At 40.7% G+C, this 21,348-nt stretch overlaps 1 protein-coding gene across 1 annotated transcript; it reads left to right on the top strand.

The window, feature by feature from the left end:
* Positions 1 to 1,255: 1,255 nt before the first annotated feature.
* On the top strand, positions 1,256 to 18,745 carry LOC126974829 (uncharacterized). The gene is made up of 8 exons (XM_050822498.1): positions 1,256 to 1,370; positions 3,105 to 3,228; positions 5,198 to 5,433; positions 6,825 to 6,908; positions 10,361 to 10,580; positions 13,546 to 13,654; positions 16,652 to 16,711; positions 17,789 to 18,745. The coding sequence occupies exons 1-8, from the start codon at positions 1,256 to 1,258 to the stop codon at positions 17,966 to 17,968; spliced, it is 1,128 nt and encodes a 375-aa protein (XP_050678455.1). The 3' UTR covers positions 17,969 to 18,745.
* The last annotated feature ends 2,603 nt before the right edge of the window (positions 18,746 to 21,348 follow it).

Raw genomic sequence — 21,348 nt, forward strand, 5'->3', positions numbered from 1 at the left:
GTGCAGATTTGTCAGGAGTTTAGTTCTATGACAGTTAATAGTAACCGTCACCCACAAATCTTCAGCACTAGAGTTATAGTATGGCTTTGGAATCACTGAAAGTGATCTACGAGTTGCAATGAGCACTCCACCCCCTCGACTTAGACCAGTAGTAACGTAATTACGATCCCGACGCCACACCATATACCGATTGTCAAAAAGCTCGGCATCTGTGATTCCGTCTAACAGCCAAGTTTCAGTCAATACAATTACATCATAATCAAATAAGGTTACATTGCGTTTGAAGACATTTGTTTTAGTGCGTAAACCCCTTGTATTTTGATAGTAAATATTGAGGTAATTTGTATCACTTATATGAGAAGTAGCCATTTATAAACAAAAGCATTATTTGACTGAATAACAATTCAAACGATTGAAAGTCTGGTTTTATGCCAAGTTGTTGTAGGATTGAGACATTCGTTCTCTTGGCCGTCCACGGAATGCGCATCAACCTTCGCGAGCACCACATTTCAAAGGCATCAGTCTTTTTCCTATCCATAGAGCGAATTGTGTATGATTTCAAACCGTAAAGAGAGAAGGAAAATACCAGAGACCACATTAGCTGTGTCTTGGTGTCACACTTATACAAAAGCCGAATTTGAGCTGCGTATTTTTTAAATGTAAAATTTTAATGCCTTAATTAATCGCTTGCATTAATTAAGGTTATAATTGTAGACAAAATACTTAATTTATCGGTTAACAGCGAGCGATCTACTGTCGGCAGTAATAATATATTTCCGTTCTGTTTCACGGTTGATTGCATTATGTTCGATTAATAGATTATTGTAAATTAATTATGATTGGTGTAGTTCCCCTCCTCTTTTGTCAACGTTTATTACCATAACCTTATTAACAATATTACTTTTTAATATACTTACTTAATACATATTAAACATTGTAATAATTTAGTTTTTTTTTTATTAGGTGAATTGTTGATCCATACTGAATTGCGCATATTGTAAAGTAATCTTTTTCTATATTTTTAAATGTAATTTGTTTGTATTTTGAACAAATTTTGTATCCATGAGAGTTACTATTTTTGTGTCGTAACTCTCGAATCCAGTTATCCCATCTTTTGCTGCTCAACGGTCAAAGAAAATATTTAAGATTACTAAACGATGGTGATTGTATTATTTTGCAGGAGGCGTGTTCGTCTCGAGAAACATCCCGTGTCTTGGAAGCACGGTTAGCGGAAGCCGAGCGGGAGGCTGGCGAGATGCAAGACTTCCTCGCGGCAGAAACCGGAGCGCTTAGCGACTCGCTACGAGAAGCCGAGGGGGAAATCGTGAGGCTCAGTGCTGATCTGGAACGAAGGTATATAGCTTTTACAGGTTTGAGTTTTGGCGCGTTTGAGTCCATTTCTACTATAGTTAACATCATTTCACAGTCCAGCATAAATCGGTCTCGTATGCCCATAACTATTTTAGACTAAGTTACATAAATAATTTATTAACCATTCATAAATCAATCTGTTCGTCTACCTCACGTAATAAAGATTGCTCCGCGCGACGTGATTTTTCGGTATTTCTACAATTGATATGATTTCTAGATTTATTTTTTCTTGATATATCACTAATAAAATTATATAAATATTTAAATTCGCGCGCGAACAGCCCTATAACATTGTCATATTAATCTCTGTCTGACAGCAGCAAGTCATCAATATAGAAATTGCCCAATGACCTGACGTCACAAAAATGGCGGCCTGTCTTATTCTCAACGTTCAGTGATTATAATATATATAATGTTCCCCAGACGCGGTGAGTGCCGGCAGCTGGTGCGCATGTGCGAGCAGCGGCGGCAGGAGGCCCTGGCGGCGAGCGCGCGCGCGCGGTTCGCGACGGGCCCGAGTGGGGCGCGCGCACAAGATGGCGGCGCCGCGTGCGCGCTGGACGCGCTGGCCCGCAAGCTGCACGCGCTCACGGACGCCGTGCGCGCGGCCTACCGCCTGCCGCGCGCGCAGCCCTCCGTCTACCACAACGAGGTCTACTGGTGAGCCGACGACAACAATGTATAGTACTAGCGCCCGCGCGCACAAGATGGCGGCGCCGCGTGCGCGCTGGACGCGCTGGCCCGCAAGCTGCACGCGCTCACGGACGCCGTGCGCGCGGCCTACCGCCTGCCGCGCGCGCAGCCCTCCGTCTACCACAACGAGGTCTACTGGTGAGCCGACGACAACAATGTATAGTACTAGCGCCCGCGCGCACAAGATGGCGGCGCCGCGTGCGCGCTGGACGCGCTGGCCCGCAAGCTGCACGCGCTCACGGACGCCGTGCGCGCGGCCTACCGCCTGCCGCGCGCGCAGCCCTCCGTCTACCACAACGAGGTCTACTGGTGAGCCGACGACAACAATGTATAGTACTAGCGCCCGCGCGCACAAGATGGCGGCGCCGCGTGCGCGCTGGACGCGCTGGCCCGCAAGCTGCACGCGCTCACGGACGCCGTGCGCGCGGCCTACCGCCTGCCGCGCGCGCAGCCCTCCGTCTACCACAACGAGGTCTACTGGTGAGCCGACGACAACAATGTATAGTACTAGCGCCCGCGCGCACAAGATGGCGGCGCCGCGTGCGCGCTGGACGCGCTGGCCCGCAAGCTGCACGCGCTCACGGACGCCGTGCGCGCGGCCTACCGCCTGCCGCGCGCGCAGCCCTCCGTCTACCACAACGAGGTCTACTGGTGAGCCGACGACAACAATGTATAGTACTAGCGCCCGCGCGCACAAGATGGCGGCGCCGCGTGCGCGCTGGACGCGCTGGCCCGCAAGCTGCACGCGCTCACGGACGCCGTGCGCGCGGCCTACCGCCTGCCGCGCGCGCAGCCCTCCGTCTACCACAACGAGGTCTACTGGTGAGCCGACGACAACAATGTATAGTACTAGCGCCCGCGCGCACAAGATGGCGGCGCCGCGTGCGCGCTGGACGCGCTGGCCCGCAAGCTGCACGCGCTCACGGACGCCGTGCGCGCGGCCTACCGCCTGCCGCGCGCGCAGCCCTCCGTCTACCACAACGAGGTCTACTGGTGAGCCGACGACAACAATGTATAGTACTAGCGCCCGCGCGCACAAGATGGCGGCGCCGCGTGCGCGCTGGACGCGCTGGCCCGCAAGCTGCACGCGCTCACGGACGCCGTGCGCGCGGCCTACCGCCTGCCGCGCGCGCAGCCCTCCGTCTACCACAACGAGGTCTACTGGTGAGCCGACGACAACAATGTATAGTACTAGCGCCCCTAATTAACAATTAAATAATATATTTTGTCGGTCTCTGCAATTCTTTCATCGTTGTGCCGTTTGGTGTTGAGACGAGACACTTGACACTAGGGGCTTAGAGGCGCGGAGAATACAAAGTACTTTCTACGCAAGCGCTGGCAGCTATTTCGGTCAGCGGATCAGCCTAGCTATCCAACGCGACAACACTGCCAGTATTCTTGGTACACTTCCACGTAATAATAGTTTTCATTTAATGTAATCATAGGTAGTATGTTATAGTTATTTATCTACTATCTACCCATGCTTAAAATCCTCTATTAAAGATTCTGAAACAGCTAGCTTATTGCCAACAATAAAACACCCAATGTTCTAATAACCATTACATCATCAAACGAGTGTTGTAATGTTGTACTGAATTTCATAACAACATTCCTAAGGTTTTTATCGATCCCTACATGCGCAAAGAGTTTCAACAGACAGCCACATGCTTACTTGCTGGAATACATGGAAATCTATTCAGATGGTTCACCTCTTACATTGAAAATAGGTCTCAACAAGTTGTTGTAAATCTGGAGTGCCACAAGGCTCATTACTAGGCCCTCTATTATTTAATATATTTATTAATGATGTAGGCGGTTGCTTTGAAACATCCAATTTTTTGCTGTATGCTGATGATATGAAAATATTCTCAAATATCACCAGAGATTCAGATTGTCAGCTTCTTCAAGCGGATCTAGAAAGATTTGAGGCATACAGTCTTCTTAATAAACTAGACCTAAACGCGTTAAAATGTCATTCCATTACTTTTTCTCGTAAGTATAATATAATAGAATACAAATATAAAATAAAGGGCGTTGTTCTTAATTCTGTTAATGAAATTAGAGACAGTAAACTTACATATGAAAAACACATCGATACTATAGTTAAAAAGGCCAAGAAATCTTCTGGTTTCATCAAACGGTTATGTTCTGAATTTTCTAGCATAAAACTCTTTAAAATACTATACTGTTCATATGTTCGAAGCACCCTTGAATATTGTTCTCAGGTTTGGAACCCTCAATATGAAGTTCACATTAATAGACTTGAAAAAATTCAAACAAGTTTTTAAAGATATTTACAATATAAGTGTAATACATATGATGCAGATTATATAATAAGATGTAAAAGGCATCACATACTTCCATTACAAATAAGACGTCAAATAGCTGATACTGCTTTTTACTCTAAGTTACTTCACTCTAAGATAGACTCTTCTAAATTAACATCACAAATTGGTATCAAAGCGCCCAATAACTACACCAGGACAAAATGTACTATATACGTTCCTCATTGTAGTACTAATTACAGGCAACATTCATATTTTATAAGGTGTCCACAAGGAATAAATCAGATATAAGTAGACTTGCCAGATTTCGATATATTCAATACGTCACCAAACGCGTTAAGAGGTACATTGACGAGGCGTTGGATGAGTGTGTGTTCTCTTGATTGCTAAATACCTTAATACTATAAATCAATTCAATTTGTCTACGTGTATTTATATCTATATACTTTTTTTGTATTACTTCTTGATCTTTTTTTGTATTTTTGTTCATTTTTTGTAACACGCTTATAGTCTCTTATATGCGAAAACTGTAAATGGTTAATAGATGTATACTTTTTGTATCCTATTTATGTCATGTAATACTGTTTGTTTTCCTAATAAAATAAATAAATGGAGGGATCGAAAAAAAAATCAAGGAGTGTTGTTATGAAATTCAGTACAACATTACAACACTCGTTTGGATGATGTGATGGTTATTACGACATTGGGTGTTTTAATGTTGGTAATAAGCTAACTGTTTCAGCATATTTAATAGTGGATTTAAAGCATGGGTGTAGATAAATATAATTATAATATTTGTTTTTTTTTTATTAAATATATAGTTTGTATACCTATTAATATGATTGCAGCGAGAGTGGCGAAACATCTCCAGAAGTAGTGGAGCCGCGAGGAGGCTTGCTCGGCGCAGTGCTGCGAGCGTTGCGCGGCGCCACACTCCCGCACACGCCACACGCCACCAGCACGCCACACGCCACCAGCACGCCACACGCCACACACGACGAGCGCTCGCGAGCCTCCGACGATAACGAGAACTCCGCCGAGCTGCTCGACTCGGAGACCGAGCCATGTCTCGTCACAGATCCCGGTAACTGACTGTAACGCTCTAAAAGTGATCATGAGTACAAAGTAAGGCAGGAAGGCAAATACAGATAATAACTTAAGACATTGATCTTTTTTTATTCATTAAATCATTATTATTGTAAACACTAAATCTGTGTTTATTTTCAATCGAGAAAGTGGTTTAAACCTATAGTGTTATCATTATACCTAAAAATTATTTTTACAATATTAGACGCATAATCTTTTAATATTATGTGTTATGTATCAAGAATCATGAAAGCCTTCAAAGTTTTAGCCTTTTTATACTTACCCAAACCTAACGGACCAATGTCCATTCTATTTTAACTCTTTGCTGAGCTATTGCTCAGGAAACGCATCTTCATGATGCGTTCCAAGAATACAAATGAATATAACATAATAAAAAACTTCGCAAAACATTAATAACTTTATATTGAATGAAGTTATCGCAATTTTTATATGAGATATATGATAAGAGCACTTGGCCTTTATCGAAAATAAAAGGAATTAGAGGGAATAATAAGAAATTAATGTTAGAAGACTTAATTGGAATCTATCCAGTAGTTTCTCCGTGATGCGCACAAAATGGAACCTCTATTAATTTTATTTATATAGATAAAAAAACATATTTTTTAAAGCCATTTATGAACTAGACAGGGTTGCAAACTTTTTCTGGAACAAGCAGAGTAGGTCTCATTTCAGAGATGATAAAAATAGAGTACAGATGGAATAAAAACCAACAGTATATTTAATTTTTTTACTCAAAATATTTCTTACACTGCCTTTATATATTTAGACGTGTGATGACTGAGGATGATGAAGAACAACTCCCAATTTAATAGTCAAAACAACAAGTATTTTGATGGTAATTTTATGTCTAAGGAGCAAGGTTGGCATGTTTCAAAACGACAGTTTATGTAAAAGGAGTGTTATAGCGTGCTCTATAAGTGTTATACATAAAAGAGTATACCCACATGAAATAATGTACTATATTATTTAATTCTATTTTATAGTACAATTAGCAACCCAAGTACTAGAATATGTGTACTCCAGTATTATAGATATATGTTTGTTGCTATATATTTCTTTTAATACTACTTTTTATTTTAAAACATCTAAATATTTTATTATCGACTTTTTTGTATTGATGATTTATGTATAAAATGTTATTATTAGGAATAATTTATTTATTATGCCACGGCCGAGTCACAGATAATCCTGACTCGGTGTCCCATTTCCTACAGTGCAGACGATTTCTCCAATATTAAATCATTTACTATTGAAATACGTTCTTTTTTGGTTTGTTTTTTACTTTTATCTTTTTATATTAAGTGTATCCTGTGAGCGTTTTATGAAATAAATGTTTTTCTTTTTTGAAAGTCTTCTTATTGTGGACAGATTGCGTGGAGGAGTGGTACTCGGGCGCGTGGAGCGGCGACGAGCTGTCTCCTGAGCGGGACTCGTATGCTGACATCGATAGAGGTGAGGATTGTTACAACATTAAATGTCAGTTATCCTCTTAAGCCCGGCGGTCCCTTCAAAAGGACCAAGTAAACATAGTCATTAAGACCGAGACATTTGCAAACAATTGCTTTACCTCGTTTTTTGGAATGCATTAAAATAACAATATTTATAATGGAATGCAAGAGTTTGAAATGTTATCGTTTTTAATTTTTTGCTTAACGTAGTGGTTAAAACCGGAAGTATTTTTAAAAGAACTAATTTTATTCTCTTTGTCGGATATCTCTTCAAAACATCTTAAAAAGTCCTTATTTCAAGTCAATATCTATAACACTTAAATATCTTTAATTTAAGTGCTCGGCCTTTATGACTACAAACATTTGGACTTTTATAGAGTACTTTCGGTCATTATTAGAACCCGCTCTTAAATTACCTGTGGTCTTACGAGGTTATATATATTCCTACACCTCCTAGCCTTAAGAAAATCTTAGGAGGCTGGTAATTAGTTTAATAGTGAAAACCGAAAGTCTTCAGTAATATGTTGCATAAGGCCTTCTTTTCATCCTATGTCCATATAGATTATCGCGAGAAGGCTTGTCACGAATATCAACAGTTTTATAATTGTCCAATCATTCCTCTTTCATATAAAAATACCAAGGTTTATTGCGTCTGCAAAGTGAAACTTTAATCACGCCATACTTTTTACATTATTTGAATGTGTCTTGCGTGGATTTGAATTTGGAAACAATGTTATTGTATATTTTACTTAAGTACTTAGTACCTATAATTTTTATTCATTTTAATTCAAAATCACTGAAAGTCGCGTCAGTGACCCAGTACTAGGTATTTCCGTAAATATTGTAGCTGTAACATCGATGCCCCAAAAATTAAGTGCTCTGTGAACGGCTGGATCACTTGGCGTTCCGTAGAGACGTCGTGTCATTGTGTGTCTTCTACCGTATTTATCACGGGGAGTGTTCCGAAGACCTGTTTAACCTGATTCCTGCCGCCGAATTCCACCTTCGCACGACACGCCACAAGTTAGGATATCATCCCCACCATCTGGATGTGTAGCGGTCCTCCACAGTGCGGTATTCAAGGAGCTTTCTTCCACGTACTACAATACTACAAAGCTGTGGAATGAGCTTCCTTGTTCGGTGTTTCCGGGACGATACGACATGGGTACCTTCAAAAAAAGCGCGTACACCTTCCTTAAAGGCCGGCGCTCTTGTGATTCCTCTGGTGTTGCAAGAGAATGTGGGCGGCGGTGATCACTTAACACCAGGTGACCCGTACGCTCGTTTGTCCTCCTAAAGACCTAGGCTTGATTTTATCAAAGCTAAATATGAAATCATTAGAAACTAGTTGGATAACATTAACTGAGAGGAAACTCTCGATCCTAGTATAACAGTCGTTGAGACAGTAGATGTTTTCTATGACATACGTACATCCAACATTAATAAGAATGTTTCAATGAGTACAAAAGGTCACAGTAATTTCCCATTTTGGTTTAGTAGATCGTTGAACCAGAGTTTTGAAGGAAAAAGCAAAGTATTTTTTAAATGTATGGCAATCCTATGGATCAGTTTACATATAGGTTGCTCCGCGAGAGATATGTCAAAATTTTAACGACAATTTATGTCAGACCTATTTAAGGTTGAAATCAGAAGTCAAATTTTTTTTCAAAAAGGATCCTAAATATTTTTAGTCTTTCGTAGATTTTGCGATCGAATTGCAGCGATATACCGGATGAAATGACTTATTTAGTGTTTAAGGTGGCCAGCAGATAGCCAATATTTTTTCAGAATACTTTCACTCAACCTATCAGCATGACGCAAACCCAAGAACTTATCACAACTTAACCGATGTCATACATCACTTAGTTTATGTCGCTTCACGGACTCAGATGTCATATCACTTAACGGGATACCCTAGAAATATTGTATAAAACAGAAAAATACCATGTAGAGGCGAGTGCCTCCTTCTGAAAGTGAACACAGCATGCTTTTCAATGTGTTCTAGATTTTATATAAAACAAACAACAATTACTGAAGCTATAGATGAACAGAATTCAACCCCACAGTCCCTAAGCCAATAATCCGCTTTTTCTAGTAGAAGTCTTCTGAACCTAGGGACTGACGGATTGAATATGTCTACCTTCTGATATACTTCATTATACAGAGAACAAATAAGATATAAACTAGAATGTTGACCATAATTTGTACGTGTTGTGAGTAGACTGAACGATTTCCTATTAATAATACGGCTGCAATGCCGTGGGACAGCCAAGTTAATTTGATTTAATAAAAGAGGACTGTCTATATGGCCATGAATCAGTTTATGTAAAAAGACATGGTCTGAAACTTTCCTACGCTGTACAAGAGGCATCATGTCAAAATGCACAAGTCTAGATTCGTAGCAGTCTAACTGACGACAAAGATTACTTGAATATGAGAGATGATATAAAAATTTAGACTGTACCTGTTCTAACCTCTTAATATGAACTTTATAAGAAGGGTTCCACATCGGACTGCAATTCTCTAAAAGACAACGCACGTAGCTGTTAAAAAGTATCATTGACACATCAGGGTCTTTGAAAAATTTAGTTTGTCTTATAACAAAACCTGAAAGACGAGATGCCATTTTGGAAATATAGTCAATGTGCTCTCTAAAATCTAATTTTGTGTCAACCATGACGCCTACATCTCGCATTATACAAACTTCTGTTAGGACACGCATTGATGAAGTAGGTAAGTGTGAAAAATTTCGTTTTCGATAAAAGTTTAAGTTAAAACATTTTGAGGAATTTAAGACCATCCTATTATGAACACACCAATCGCAGATCGAATCAAGATCATTTTGTAATATGATCGTTGAAATTTGGATTTTAATTCAGTGGCTAGATCGTTCACAAAGACCAAGAAAAAAAGGGGCCCTAAATGGGAGGCCTGTGAAAACCCCTGATGGCACGGTTCTTGTAATTGTTCTTGAATTGAATCCGTAGCTTTACTACGGATCTTTACAATCTGAGAACGGTTCTGCAAATAGGATTCGCACCATCGCAGTAGAGAGCCACATATTCCTGCGAGACCAAGTTTTTCTATGAGCAGTTCGTGGTTAACCAAATCGAAGGCCTTTCATAAATTAGAATAAATAGCATGCAATTCGTGGTCATCTGTGAAAGCGTGAGTAAGGTCACTAACAAAATTCACAAGATTCGATGTAGTTGATCTACCAGGTACATGCTGTTGGGGTATGAGCAAGGGTTTAAGGCTACCCACAACGTGCACAAATTGTGGTCAACATTCTAGTTTGTATCGCATTTGTTCTCTGTCTATTGAAGTCTGTCTGGAGGTGGACATATTCAATCCGTCAGGTTCAGAAGACTTTTGCTAGAAATAGCGGATTGTTGGCTTGGGGACTGTGGGGTATCTATGTAGATAGTAAGACAAAGGTGTTTGTGTGGTGTACAGATCCGGAGTCGGGGTCGGGGTCGGAGCGCGAGTCGCTGCGGAACTTGTCGGCGGCCATCGCGGCGCGGCACCGCTCAGAGGCCGAGGCGGCGGAGGCGGCGCGCGGCTCGCTGCTGGAGCGCGTGCTGGCGCTGGACCGGCGCCTGGCCGACCTGGCCGCCGCGCTGTCGCTGGCGCTCACGCTGGCCGCCGCGCCCGACGACACGCCCGCCGCGCTCAGGTAACACGCTGCAGGGTGGACAGACCATATGCTAAGGTGAAGTCGTGAACGGATCTCCCTGCCTGCATTACTGGTGGTTCGTGAGCCTAGCCATTCGGCTTGGTGGTCCATTTGGATGTTTTCGAGGAGCCGGTCAGTCTCTGCGTTACCGCTATGGGATAGATCCCACACCTACAGGCATGCGTAGATTCGCGGATGGTCGTCGCAGTCTACACGCAGCCAGATGATGGATAGGTCCTCTCCTTCAAGAAAACTCAGGCGTCGAGAACAGTCATCCTCCCTGACGTAAACGCACACGCCAACCCGCAGTATAAAGGAGTGTTCCAGATTATACCCCGGGATGCGAAGTGAAATGAATCGGCCAGATAGGATATCTGTGTCGTGATTAAATATAGCAGGGCCGGCTTCGCCGTCTCCATGTGAAAGTAGACGGCATTTAAAATGTAGGGAAGCCCCCTGATGTTGCAAAACTCCACAGCGAATGTGGAGGAGGGTGGTTCGAATCTCCTGCTCAGTTTGCTCCGAGTCAGCACAAGTTTGCTCCCTCCAGAATACGCGGGGCAGCCTGGGCAGCCACTATTAGGTACAGACCCTAATTGTGTCCGCCCAGGGACGAATTCTTCAGGTCTTTATAGCCTGGTACCTGGTACGTCCTGGAGTAGTCTATTTTCATCCCGATAGTTACCAGGTCTTTGTCGACGCCCGCTTGAAACGTCCGACCATTGCCTGGTCAGGAGTGTAGTGCCTATCCAACGCCCACGTCACAGACCACCAGCGACCCGCCGTGTTTGGCACTACAAGTCAACAGATTGGGATAGGATGCGTTCCTTTTTTGCATCCTACCCTTGAAGCAAGGTTTGTTTCCCTTCGGATAATCCCAGTGCCTGCGCCGTTGCAGTAGCCGATGTGATACTGCAGGGCATGGATATTTTATATTAAGCTCTATAGTACCGATCGGTGGCAGATCACAGCCCTGGTTCGATGCGTCAGTAAAAGCAGCATATGACTTCAAAAAACAGGCGTATCAAACTTGGGTTGCGGCGTAGGGCTCAAAGGATCCGAACTGCAAAGTTCTAAAGAGGAAATACAACCGTCCCTCCAGATTCTTTAAGCGGCAAATCGCCCGTGTTCAATCGAAGTATGTTGTCAAAATCGGCGAGCGCTTTCCAATTACCCGTTTGGCACACGTAAGTTCTGGTAGTTGTCGCTGCCCTTGGCTTACCAATGCACTTTCCTGTCACCGTTGTACATGATAAATGACACCTGGCCCATAGGATAAAAGAGAAAGCCGATCTTCTGTTCGCTCTTTTTGCCTACAACTCGACTCTTGATGACAGCGGAAATACACCGCCGACCATCCCGCGGTGTTAGAGCTCTATGCCTGAAGTACAGTTCATACTGGAAACTCTTCGGCTAGCTCTGTTTTCGTTGGACGTCAGGAAGTCGAGCGGGCTGGATGGCATTTCCACAATCGTGCATAGATCGTGTGATCGGAGTAGATACCGGTGCCAAAGCGTTTATTCCGGCACTCATAATCAAAAGGCGTATTACCTGACTCATGGAAGTCAGCACTTGTCCATCCGATCCATAAAAAAAGGGGGCCGTTCGGATCCGGCAAACTACATGCCTATTGCTATTACCTCCCAGCTCTCCAAAGTCATGATGAGCATAATTAGAAGGTCACCATTTGATCAACGATCGACTGTACGGCTTTCGCCATGGTCGGTCGGCAGGTGATCTTTTGGTGGACCTCCGGCTTCCACACTGGGCGCAGCATACAGGTATACGACGTGAACACTGGAGTGCCCCCATCCTGTGTGTCATCTCCCAAACTGACACCTCCAACATACATTGCTATGCAGACGGCAGCACTGGCGATGCCGTATACACGGGCTATGTAGATCTCTCTAGAGTAACGTCGACCAGTGCCGGGAGACACTTGTGTCTTCTATCGAATCCTTTATCGAGAAGTTCGCGTAATGGGGTAAATTGAACTTTGTCCAATTTAACCCCCAGAAGACTCAAGTTTGCGCGTTTACCACTAAAAAACCCTCATTTTTCGTATAACCGCTCTTCGACAACACTTCCCCTAAAGCCTCGCCTAGTATCGGAATACTGGGTCTCGAAATCTCGAGCGATTGCCAATTTCGTGGTCATCTGGAGGGCAAAGCCAAATGGGCTTCGAAGCTGGGTGTCATAAATAGATCACGGCAATACCTCAAGCCGGCCCACATTACAAAGCGCAGGTCCGGCCACATGGGGTATTGCTGTCATCTCTGGTCTGGCGCACCCCAGTATCAGCTCGATCCATTTGACCGCGTGCAACGCAGAACAGCTCGAATTGTCAGTAACCCAGTGCTCTTTGAACGGCTGGATCACTTGGCGTTGCGTAGAGACGTCGTTTAATTGTGCGTCTTCTACCGCATTTATCACGGAGAGTGTCCCGAAGAGCTGTTTGACCTGATTCCTGCCGCCGAATTCCACCTTCGCTCGACCCGCCACAAATTAGGATATCATCCCCAACATCTGGATGTGTGGCGGTTCTACACTGTGCGCTTTTCAAGCTTTTTTCCACGTACTCCAAAGCTGTGGAATGAGCATCCTTGTGCGGTGTTTCCGGGAGGATTTGACATGGGTACACACATCGTGCAATTTTGCACTTCTTTTCTGCACATTGTGTGTTATTTTAAGTTTTTAAACATAATAGAATAATAATAAATTGAATATAGTGTGTATAAAAAGAATATTTGGGTGGAGGTGCAAACTTATTTATTAATTTAACAATGAACTGTTACATTGTACCATATGCTATTAATACTTATCTCACAACATGAATTTATGTGTTTACGATGGCTAATTTCTGTAGAAATAGCTCGTATAATATATTGTAAATATTATCTACCCCAATATAGCACGTTGACATCACCTGTACAGTGTCGTAGGCTATAGCTAACCCATCTTTCAGAGAGAACCTCGAGGTGACGGAGAGGAATGCAGCAGATGTAGTGGTCAAAAAACTCGCCGAGATAGACGCGAGCAAGCATTTGATGGAGCACTATAGGCAGAGTATTGAAGTAAGTACATTGGACAAAATGGCGGCTGATCCTAATTTTTACTGTGGGAATAGGCATGTTGACTGATATTAAAAAAAAAGCTGTTCGGTAATCTATCATATATATAATAACAGTAGCCTTCCGAGAGCCTACAGCCCGGGAAAAAATTAAAGTTCAGGGTAGTAAACATTAGTGAACAACTTTTCCTTTGATATTTTTATTTCGCGTTTTAACTTTACCTACAGTATACAAATTAAATTTGGAACCAAAATTTAAACATCAACAACGGGACACGAACCCGCAACCTCTCGGTTCCGTCCGAGTTTTTTAATTTGTATAATTAATCCTAGAAGTGAGTGATGTCACTTTAAAATATCAAATTGTTTACCTACGGTACTTTATACAAACATGATTGTATTAATTTCACATAATTCTAGGTTCCGATTATATTTATATGTTTGTTAAATAATAAAAGTATCTATACTTTGTTTCACTATAAATTATTTATTAGATAATTCGACCGAATACAATCGTCCATTGTGTTTGGAAAAAAATGTGGGGCCACGAGGCCTCCACTCCTTTGTTGCTCTGACACCTGCAGACATTGACCATTCTTTACACAGATCGGTGTCGCGACTGTCCCTGCCGTGAAGCACTAATGTGCAAACAATGTTTTGTTTTGTTGCACTGTTTGAAGGATTGTCGTAGCTAGTGAAGTTACTGGACTAATGAGATTTACCTTCTTATGTCTTACTTAAACTACACTAACTAAATCTTAGCACCGATCACTACCGTTAATAATAGTTAACAAATATCTGTTGTTGATCTAATGATGAGGACATTTTTTTTAGATTTTTTTAATATCATTAAATTATGCCATAAATGAATGGATTCAATATTGATGTCATCATGCCTATTCGCAAATTGGGAGTCGAAAATGATCTTACCGTCATATACTGTTTGTCTGGTCTACACAAATGAAAGTTTTTAAAATGTCTGTATAATTATTTCACCTTACTGTATTAAAATTGATATAATCGGTGCAGGTATACTAATATTCGGTATTTGAACTTATAATAGTTATATTATTATTACTGTGCAACTAACTAAAATAAAACTTTATCAACAAACTAAATTCTGAACGTAGGTATCATATTTGTATCTATTTGCATTTACCAATGACGTTTATATAAATATAGACAAATATCGTCGTATGAAAACAAAGCCGAAATATGGAACATGCCACAATTTACACACTAATAAGCTTCGACTGTTATATCTATACATTGCCACATTTACTCCAGTTGTTTAAAATATTCTTAGTCAATAAGCAGCAATGTAAAACATTATTTCAGTTCAGGTTTGATACGGACAGTGACAGTTGACACACGACTAAGGAGAAAAGTTTGTTTACATTGTTATTAAGCACACTATTGCCGTTCCGCTATCAGGCAGCTAATGGTATGTCCATATTTGGATATAGAACGTCATTGGATTTAACTGTAATTTGAAATATGTTAAACATTATTTTAATTCTATTACCTATTTGCTAACTAAAGTGTTGTGGTCTTTCTGAACATTAAAGTAGCCTTTTTTCTCGGTATATTATGTTAGTACCGTAACTGAGTTAATATGAAACAGGTGTTTACAACATTCAGGCCCTGGTTGGCGATCTCGAGTCAAGAATAAAGATGCGAGGTGTACTCTCGATACTACCGTAACGTACACATACGCTGCTTACGCACACGCGCACGCTACATCGTGTACATACGACCACTCCATTGTATTATGCTCTCTCTTTCTCTCTCGTGACCTCATATTTCACAGTTGGTGGCCATTTGCGTAAAATAAAAAACTAGACAATCAGTTTCAAAATTGTCTGAAGCAAAACCTACGCGTCTATTAAGCATAGTTTTCCTTCAGTTGTGTTTTGACCGCGCTTTAAATACAAAGCCACGCAATTACAAAGTCTTAAGTGAAAAACTGTCCAAATAACAGTATATCCAAACTTAAAAAAGGATGGAGTGTCGTATTTTAGGTAAGTGCCTCTTTAAATTAACAAAATTATGTAATTGTCGTAAATTGTAATCGTTTCTAAAATTCCAAAATTTAAATCAAAATTGCGAAAGGGACGTCCGTCTCTTTTAGAACTATTAGTAGGTATCTAGTAATTACTAACTTGATTTAAAAAAAATGTTAATGAACTCCTTGCGATAAAGAAATCTAGATCATTAAATGTAAGAATTTTGTTCCTATTAAATCTATTTCACAATAATATTATAAAAATCAATTAAAAAATACCACCGACTGTTTCATTTCATCGCATTATTGCTTTTTCTTTGGCACACGTAGATAATTATTGAGGTATTATTATATATTTATATTTAATTATGTAGTACATGTATTGTGTAATAAAACTATACATAAGTATTATAGCAGTTGAATTTATCCTCACATATAAACCCTATTTAAAAACATTTAATTTGGTACCTATAATAGAAGTTTAACATGTACATATTTTGTTTGTATTTATTTGGTCATAAACATAGGTTGAGGGTATTTTTAAAAGATTGGTTCGACCACATAAGTTGATTGAAGTTGGTGTCAATATATGTATATATGTATTCAAAAAATTCTACTAATTACGTGTATAATTTATATTAATGTCATTCATTTTATATTTTCATTATTAAGTATATTTATGTGAATTATAGGGGAGAGCATACAAAATATGACAGCAAGCTTACAATATGTTAACTTAACAAGTTTTAGCAATATATATTTTAGTGTAATATTATGTAAATAAACGCCTGTTATATTTGCGGTATGCAAGAAAATAGTATATCGTAAAACACGCTACATACAAATCTAAATAAAATACCTTTAATGTTGTTCGCGATCTGGGCTTATAGAGTTGATATTATTTGCCAACAGTGCGAAGTCTGCTTGTAACATAGATGTTAGAACGTAGATGTAGGTGTGGCTGAGATTGTGTATTTATCAGTGTAATATTTTCAGACACTCAAAAACCAGCTGGTTCAGTCAACTGAGGAGGACGACCTCGAAGTAATTGAACAGGTATGTGCTACCAGGTGTTACATTTAAATTATTGATTTATCAAATTATTTGGTTGCGAAACTAAAACAGCAGTGGGCAGGGCACATAGCTCGTGCAGGGGCAGGTGGCTGTAGGAGCAGTTAAGTCCTCGAATGGCGACCACGTATCGGAAGAGAGGTAGGTAGGCCCTATAAGATAGACCGACGATCTGATCAAGATCGCCAAGTACTTAAGGTTTAAACGCGCGCGTATTAAACAGAATGCGCCATTTTCACGCTATTTAGTTATTGAGTGGAAAAAAAGGAAAAATTAAATATGAATATCTTTATTTGGAATTTTATGCATATAGATTTTTAAAATATAACAACACATACTTAATATAAACTAAGTTTGAAAAAAATATTCAAATAAGATTACTTATAATATACATAACATTGAAAACATACATCAAGAAGGTATAACTCAGTATTGATTATCAGTAGCTTCCTTCAAGAAGGCGAATTACTTGTGGTTGGAAAATCGAGGACCAATTTGACAATTAGAAATTACCTCACAATGACAAAGAACGGAGTTACCAACTTACTTTGCCTTATTAGGTATCTCGGTGTAATGTTAAATGTTGTTTTATTTATCTAGAACTTTGTTTTTTATGCCCTGTGCTTCCTCGGGGCATCTACCAGTGGGAGGCTTCTTTGCACAGGATGGCGGTTAGATTACGGGTACCACTACGTCGCTTTTTTCTGCCCTGATGCGGTAATGTGTAAACATTATCGATTTTCAGTTTGAAGAGCGTCGGAGCTACTGAAATTACTCGGTAAATAAGACTTAACATCTTATGTCTCAAGGTGACGAGCGCAATTGTAGGACATTTCAGAATTTTTGGGTTTTTCATTCCTGAGTGGTAATGTAGGATGTAGTAAAGTATATCAATCATCATCAGCCGAGCGTCCCGCTCGTCTCGTCCCTTATTGACAAAAAGAAAAAAACCTTGTGCGCCGATGATCAGAAGAACAATATAAACTGTCCTCGCGCTCGACGGTGTACGTTAATCGAGAGCGCCGGATAATGGAGTGTCGAATGTGGGTGTGACGCCTGCAGGAGCTGGTGTCGTGTCCCGAGGACGAGCGGCGGCGGCGCTACGACGCGGTGGACGGCGCCCTGGCGGCCCTGTCGCGCCGCGCGGCTCGCTCCTGGCCGCGCCTGGCGCCCGCGCGCCGCACGCTCGAGCACCTCGCCTTCGCCCTGGCCGCGCCCCCGCCGCCGACTGCCTGCGTCTGACCACCGCCAGACACCCTGCTCCGTCCGCTGGTGATCCAACAGAGCGTGCTCCACTCCGAGCATTCACCAGCAGTCAACACGTTTTGACGTATTCCACGACCGTCGGTCACCTGGACCGCTCCAAGAATACGGCTCACCCCGCCGAGTCAATTATTCAAGAATTATTCTTCTTATGTGTGAGCACCGGAATATTTCATACTTGAAGGCGCCCATGTAATGGTGTTCCAGTAGTCCCGTACTTTAACGATGTAATAGAAATAAATCAAAATTCTTAACTTGCTATAAGTGTTAAATGAAGGTAGTCCGAGAAATGTTATAATAAACGGAAGAACACCGTAGATGTTAAAATTTTATCGAGACGACCTCTCTAGAACGCGATTCTACTTATAATTAATGTTAGCTGTCTTGTCTAGAGAATTTTATTAGCAAGTAAGAAATTAATTGGAAATTGGAATTATATTGGCTTAGGTGTTAAATATGCAATAGAGAAATTATACACGAACAAGTTAAGATGTTAATATTTATTGTGTATTTGAATTCGGCTGGACCGAATAAATAATTTACACATTTTGACCACCTATATCCTTCTTTATTATATTAACAGCCTTCGCATAGTAAAATTTAGAAAAATCTTGCATAATTTTTGATTAGAATAATATTTAGAAACCTTATAACGCAATAGACTCCTAATACGTGGGGTAAACAATTCATTCAACCGACTTAGGTGAGCGAACGCAGATTACCAAATATATATAGGGAGGTCTGGCCAGAGATTATTACGAGGGGCGGTCAAAAAGTTCGCGGAATGGCGGGGTTGGCGGGGGTGAGGTCGCTCCTCCAGGTAGCCGCTACTTGAGTAACTCATAATTACTATATATGCCAATTTCTAGCCTAATTGGGTCATTAGCTTTCGAGTTACAAACGAGTGAACAAGTAAATCGGGAACAAACTAGCCACTATGGAGAAAATTGAACATCGCGCCGTCGTAAAGTTCCTCACCAAACAAGGAAAAACGCCTCAAACTATTTTGCAAGAGATGTTAGCTGTTTACGGAGACTCTGCTCCTGGTAAAACCATGATTTACAAATGGCACGGCCTTTTCAAGCAAGGAAGGGAGTCAATTGAAGATGATCCTCGACCTGGACGGCCCATTGAGGCCACTACGCCGGAAATCATTGAAAAAGTTGAAAAACTTGTATTGGAAGACGGAAGGTTGAAGAAGAAACAACTTGCAGCATCAGTTGGAGTATCAGAAACCACAATTTTAAATATTCTTCATCAACATCTTGGCATGAGTAAAGTGTGTTCAAGGTGGGTCCCGAGAATGCTCACGCCGCTGCAAAAACGTGAGCGCGTCAACTGTTCCCGCGAGTATTTGGACCGCTGTGGAGAAGTTAGGGAAGAAATTATGGCCCGAATTGTAACCGGTGATGAAACTTGGGTTCACCACTATGAGCCTGAGTCAAAGCAGGAGTCGATGCAGTGGCACAAAAAAGGCACACCACCCCCAAAAAAATTTAAAGTGTCGCAATCGGCCGGAAAGATCATGGCGACTATTTTTTGGGATACTGAAGGTATTCTTTTGATCGATTATAAAGAACGTGGTGTTTCTATAACGGGAGAGTACTACGCTTCCCTATTGGACCGATTAAAAGAAGCTATTAAAGAAAAAAGAAGAGGAAAACTGACAAAAGGTGTACTCCTTTTGCACGACAACGCGCCCGTTCACACGAGTCATGTTGCGACGGCTGCCATTCATCGATGCGGTTTTGAACAACTACGCCATCCACCCTACAGTCCAGACCTGGCCCCTAGCGATTTTTATTTATTCCCAAAGATGAAGAAAGAGCTGCGTGGAAAAAAATTTAGAGACGATGATGAAGTCAAGTCGGCGATTTCGGCGTATTTTGACGCCCAAGACAAAACCTATTTTTTCGACGGTATTAATAAGTTATATGCCAGATCCCAAAAATGTATTCGTGTTAAGGGGGAATATATTGAAAAGGAAAAATAACATAATGTATCATTTCATCTTTTTTCCCAGTCATTCCGCGAACTTTTTGACCTCCCCTCGTAGGTGAGTATTAAATTTATGCTATGCCCCCGAGAAGGTGCGCTTTTGAAATTCATTGCGGTTTGCGAAGGTAAAGAAACATTGTTAAAGCACTTCGGTGTGAGTCGGAATTGAGAATATTTGTAATATACATATAAAGAGGTTTTTATTTAATATTTACTACTTAAAGTATCTATGTCTAATATTACAATTCACAACTGTTGATTTATTCACGTACAAATAATAATAAATAAGATGTTAGTTTTATTATCTCATGTGTCATTCAGATGTTCCAGCGATGGTCTTAAACAATAGACAATAATGAGGATAGAATTAATACTTCACTGGAAACATTAATAAGAATGTTGCATTGAATTGGTTTCATGTAATTTTATTCTTAAAATTTCTTCATGTTTTTTTTTATATTGAATAATTTAATGATAATTGAGTGATTAGTTTTGATAAGATTGTTTAATTTGAAGTGATTATTAAAATCATGATGCAACATTATATAGAAATTCTGTTACATTCTTCATTAAGTGGTATAATATGTTAGTGTTAATAAGGGAATTGTGTTCAAATTTAAAATAATTGTTCGATATTTCGTATAACGGTGTGGATAGATACATTAAATACATCATATAGAAACGAATTGTCCCTTGTGTGTTAGATTCGGACCGCTACTTCACCCGGGGTTAATTCGTTATTCGTAATTTATCCTTTTTTTAGTACACTTGATTTGTGCAAAACTACATGATGGTTGATTACTAAAAGTCTAAGACACTCACGTTCGGGGTAACAAAGCTATGTTAAGATTTACTGTCTCCTGTGACCTGATAATTTGACACACTAACTTCAGTCTGAAAGTCGCCGTAGCTATTGAAATTACTGGGCAAATGAGACTTAACATGTTCTGTCGCAAGGTGACGAGCGCAATTGTAGTGCCGCTCAGAACGTTTGGGTTTTTCAAGAATCCTAAGGGGACTGCATTGTAATAACCAGGGCGTATCAATTACCATCAGCTGAACGTCCTGCTCGTCTCGTCCCTTATTGTCATTAAAAAATATAATTAATCATAATTTGCATTGACGTACTATAAATTAATATTAAATTAATTAGTGGCGGTAATGTTCAAAGTCTATGAACGAAAACTCTGCCTCATAGACGCGTAGGCAGAGTTTTGCTTCGGACATTTTTGTGATAGTGAGGCTAGTTGTTTATTGTGCGTCAATGATATTTGCTAAATTAATTTATCTTCGAGTTTATCATCCATCCAACGGGGTGGCCGTTTATCGAGATTCGCTTAAATCAAGTATTATATTATTGT

Source organism: Leptidea sinapis, chromosome 34, assembly GCF_905404315.1.
Source record: "Leptidea sinapis chromosome 34, ilLepSina1.1, whole genome shotgun sequence".
NCBI classification, from domain to species: domain Eukaryota; kingdom Metazoa; phylum Arthropoda; class Insecta; order Lepidoptera; family Pieridae; genus Leptidea; species Leptidea sinapis.

Bases quoted from the DNA above. Each gene is read 5' to 3' on its own strand.
- LOC126974829 (XM_050822498.1), top strand. From the start codon at position 1,256: ATGCAAGACTTCCTCGCGGCAGAAACCGGAGCGCTTAGCGACTCGCTA. The intron at 5,434-6,824 runs GTAACTGACTGT...TATTGTGGACAG, and splicing joins ATGTCTCGTCACAGATCCCG to ATTGCGTGGAGGAGTGGTAC. The intron at 10,581-13,545 runs GTAACACGCTGC...CCCATCTTTCAG, and splicing joins GACACGCCCGCCGCGCTCAG to AGAGAACCTCGAGGTGACGG.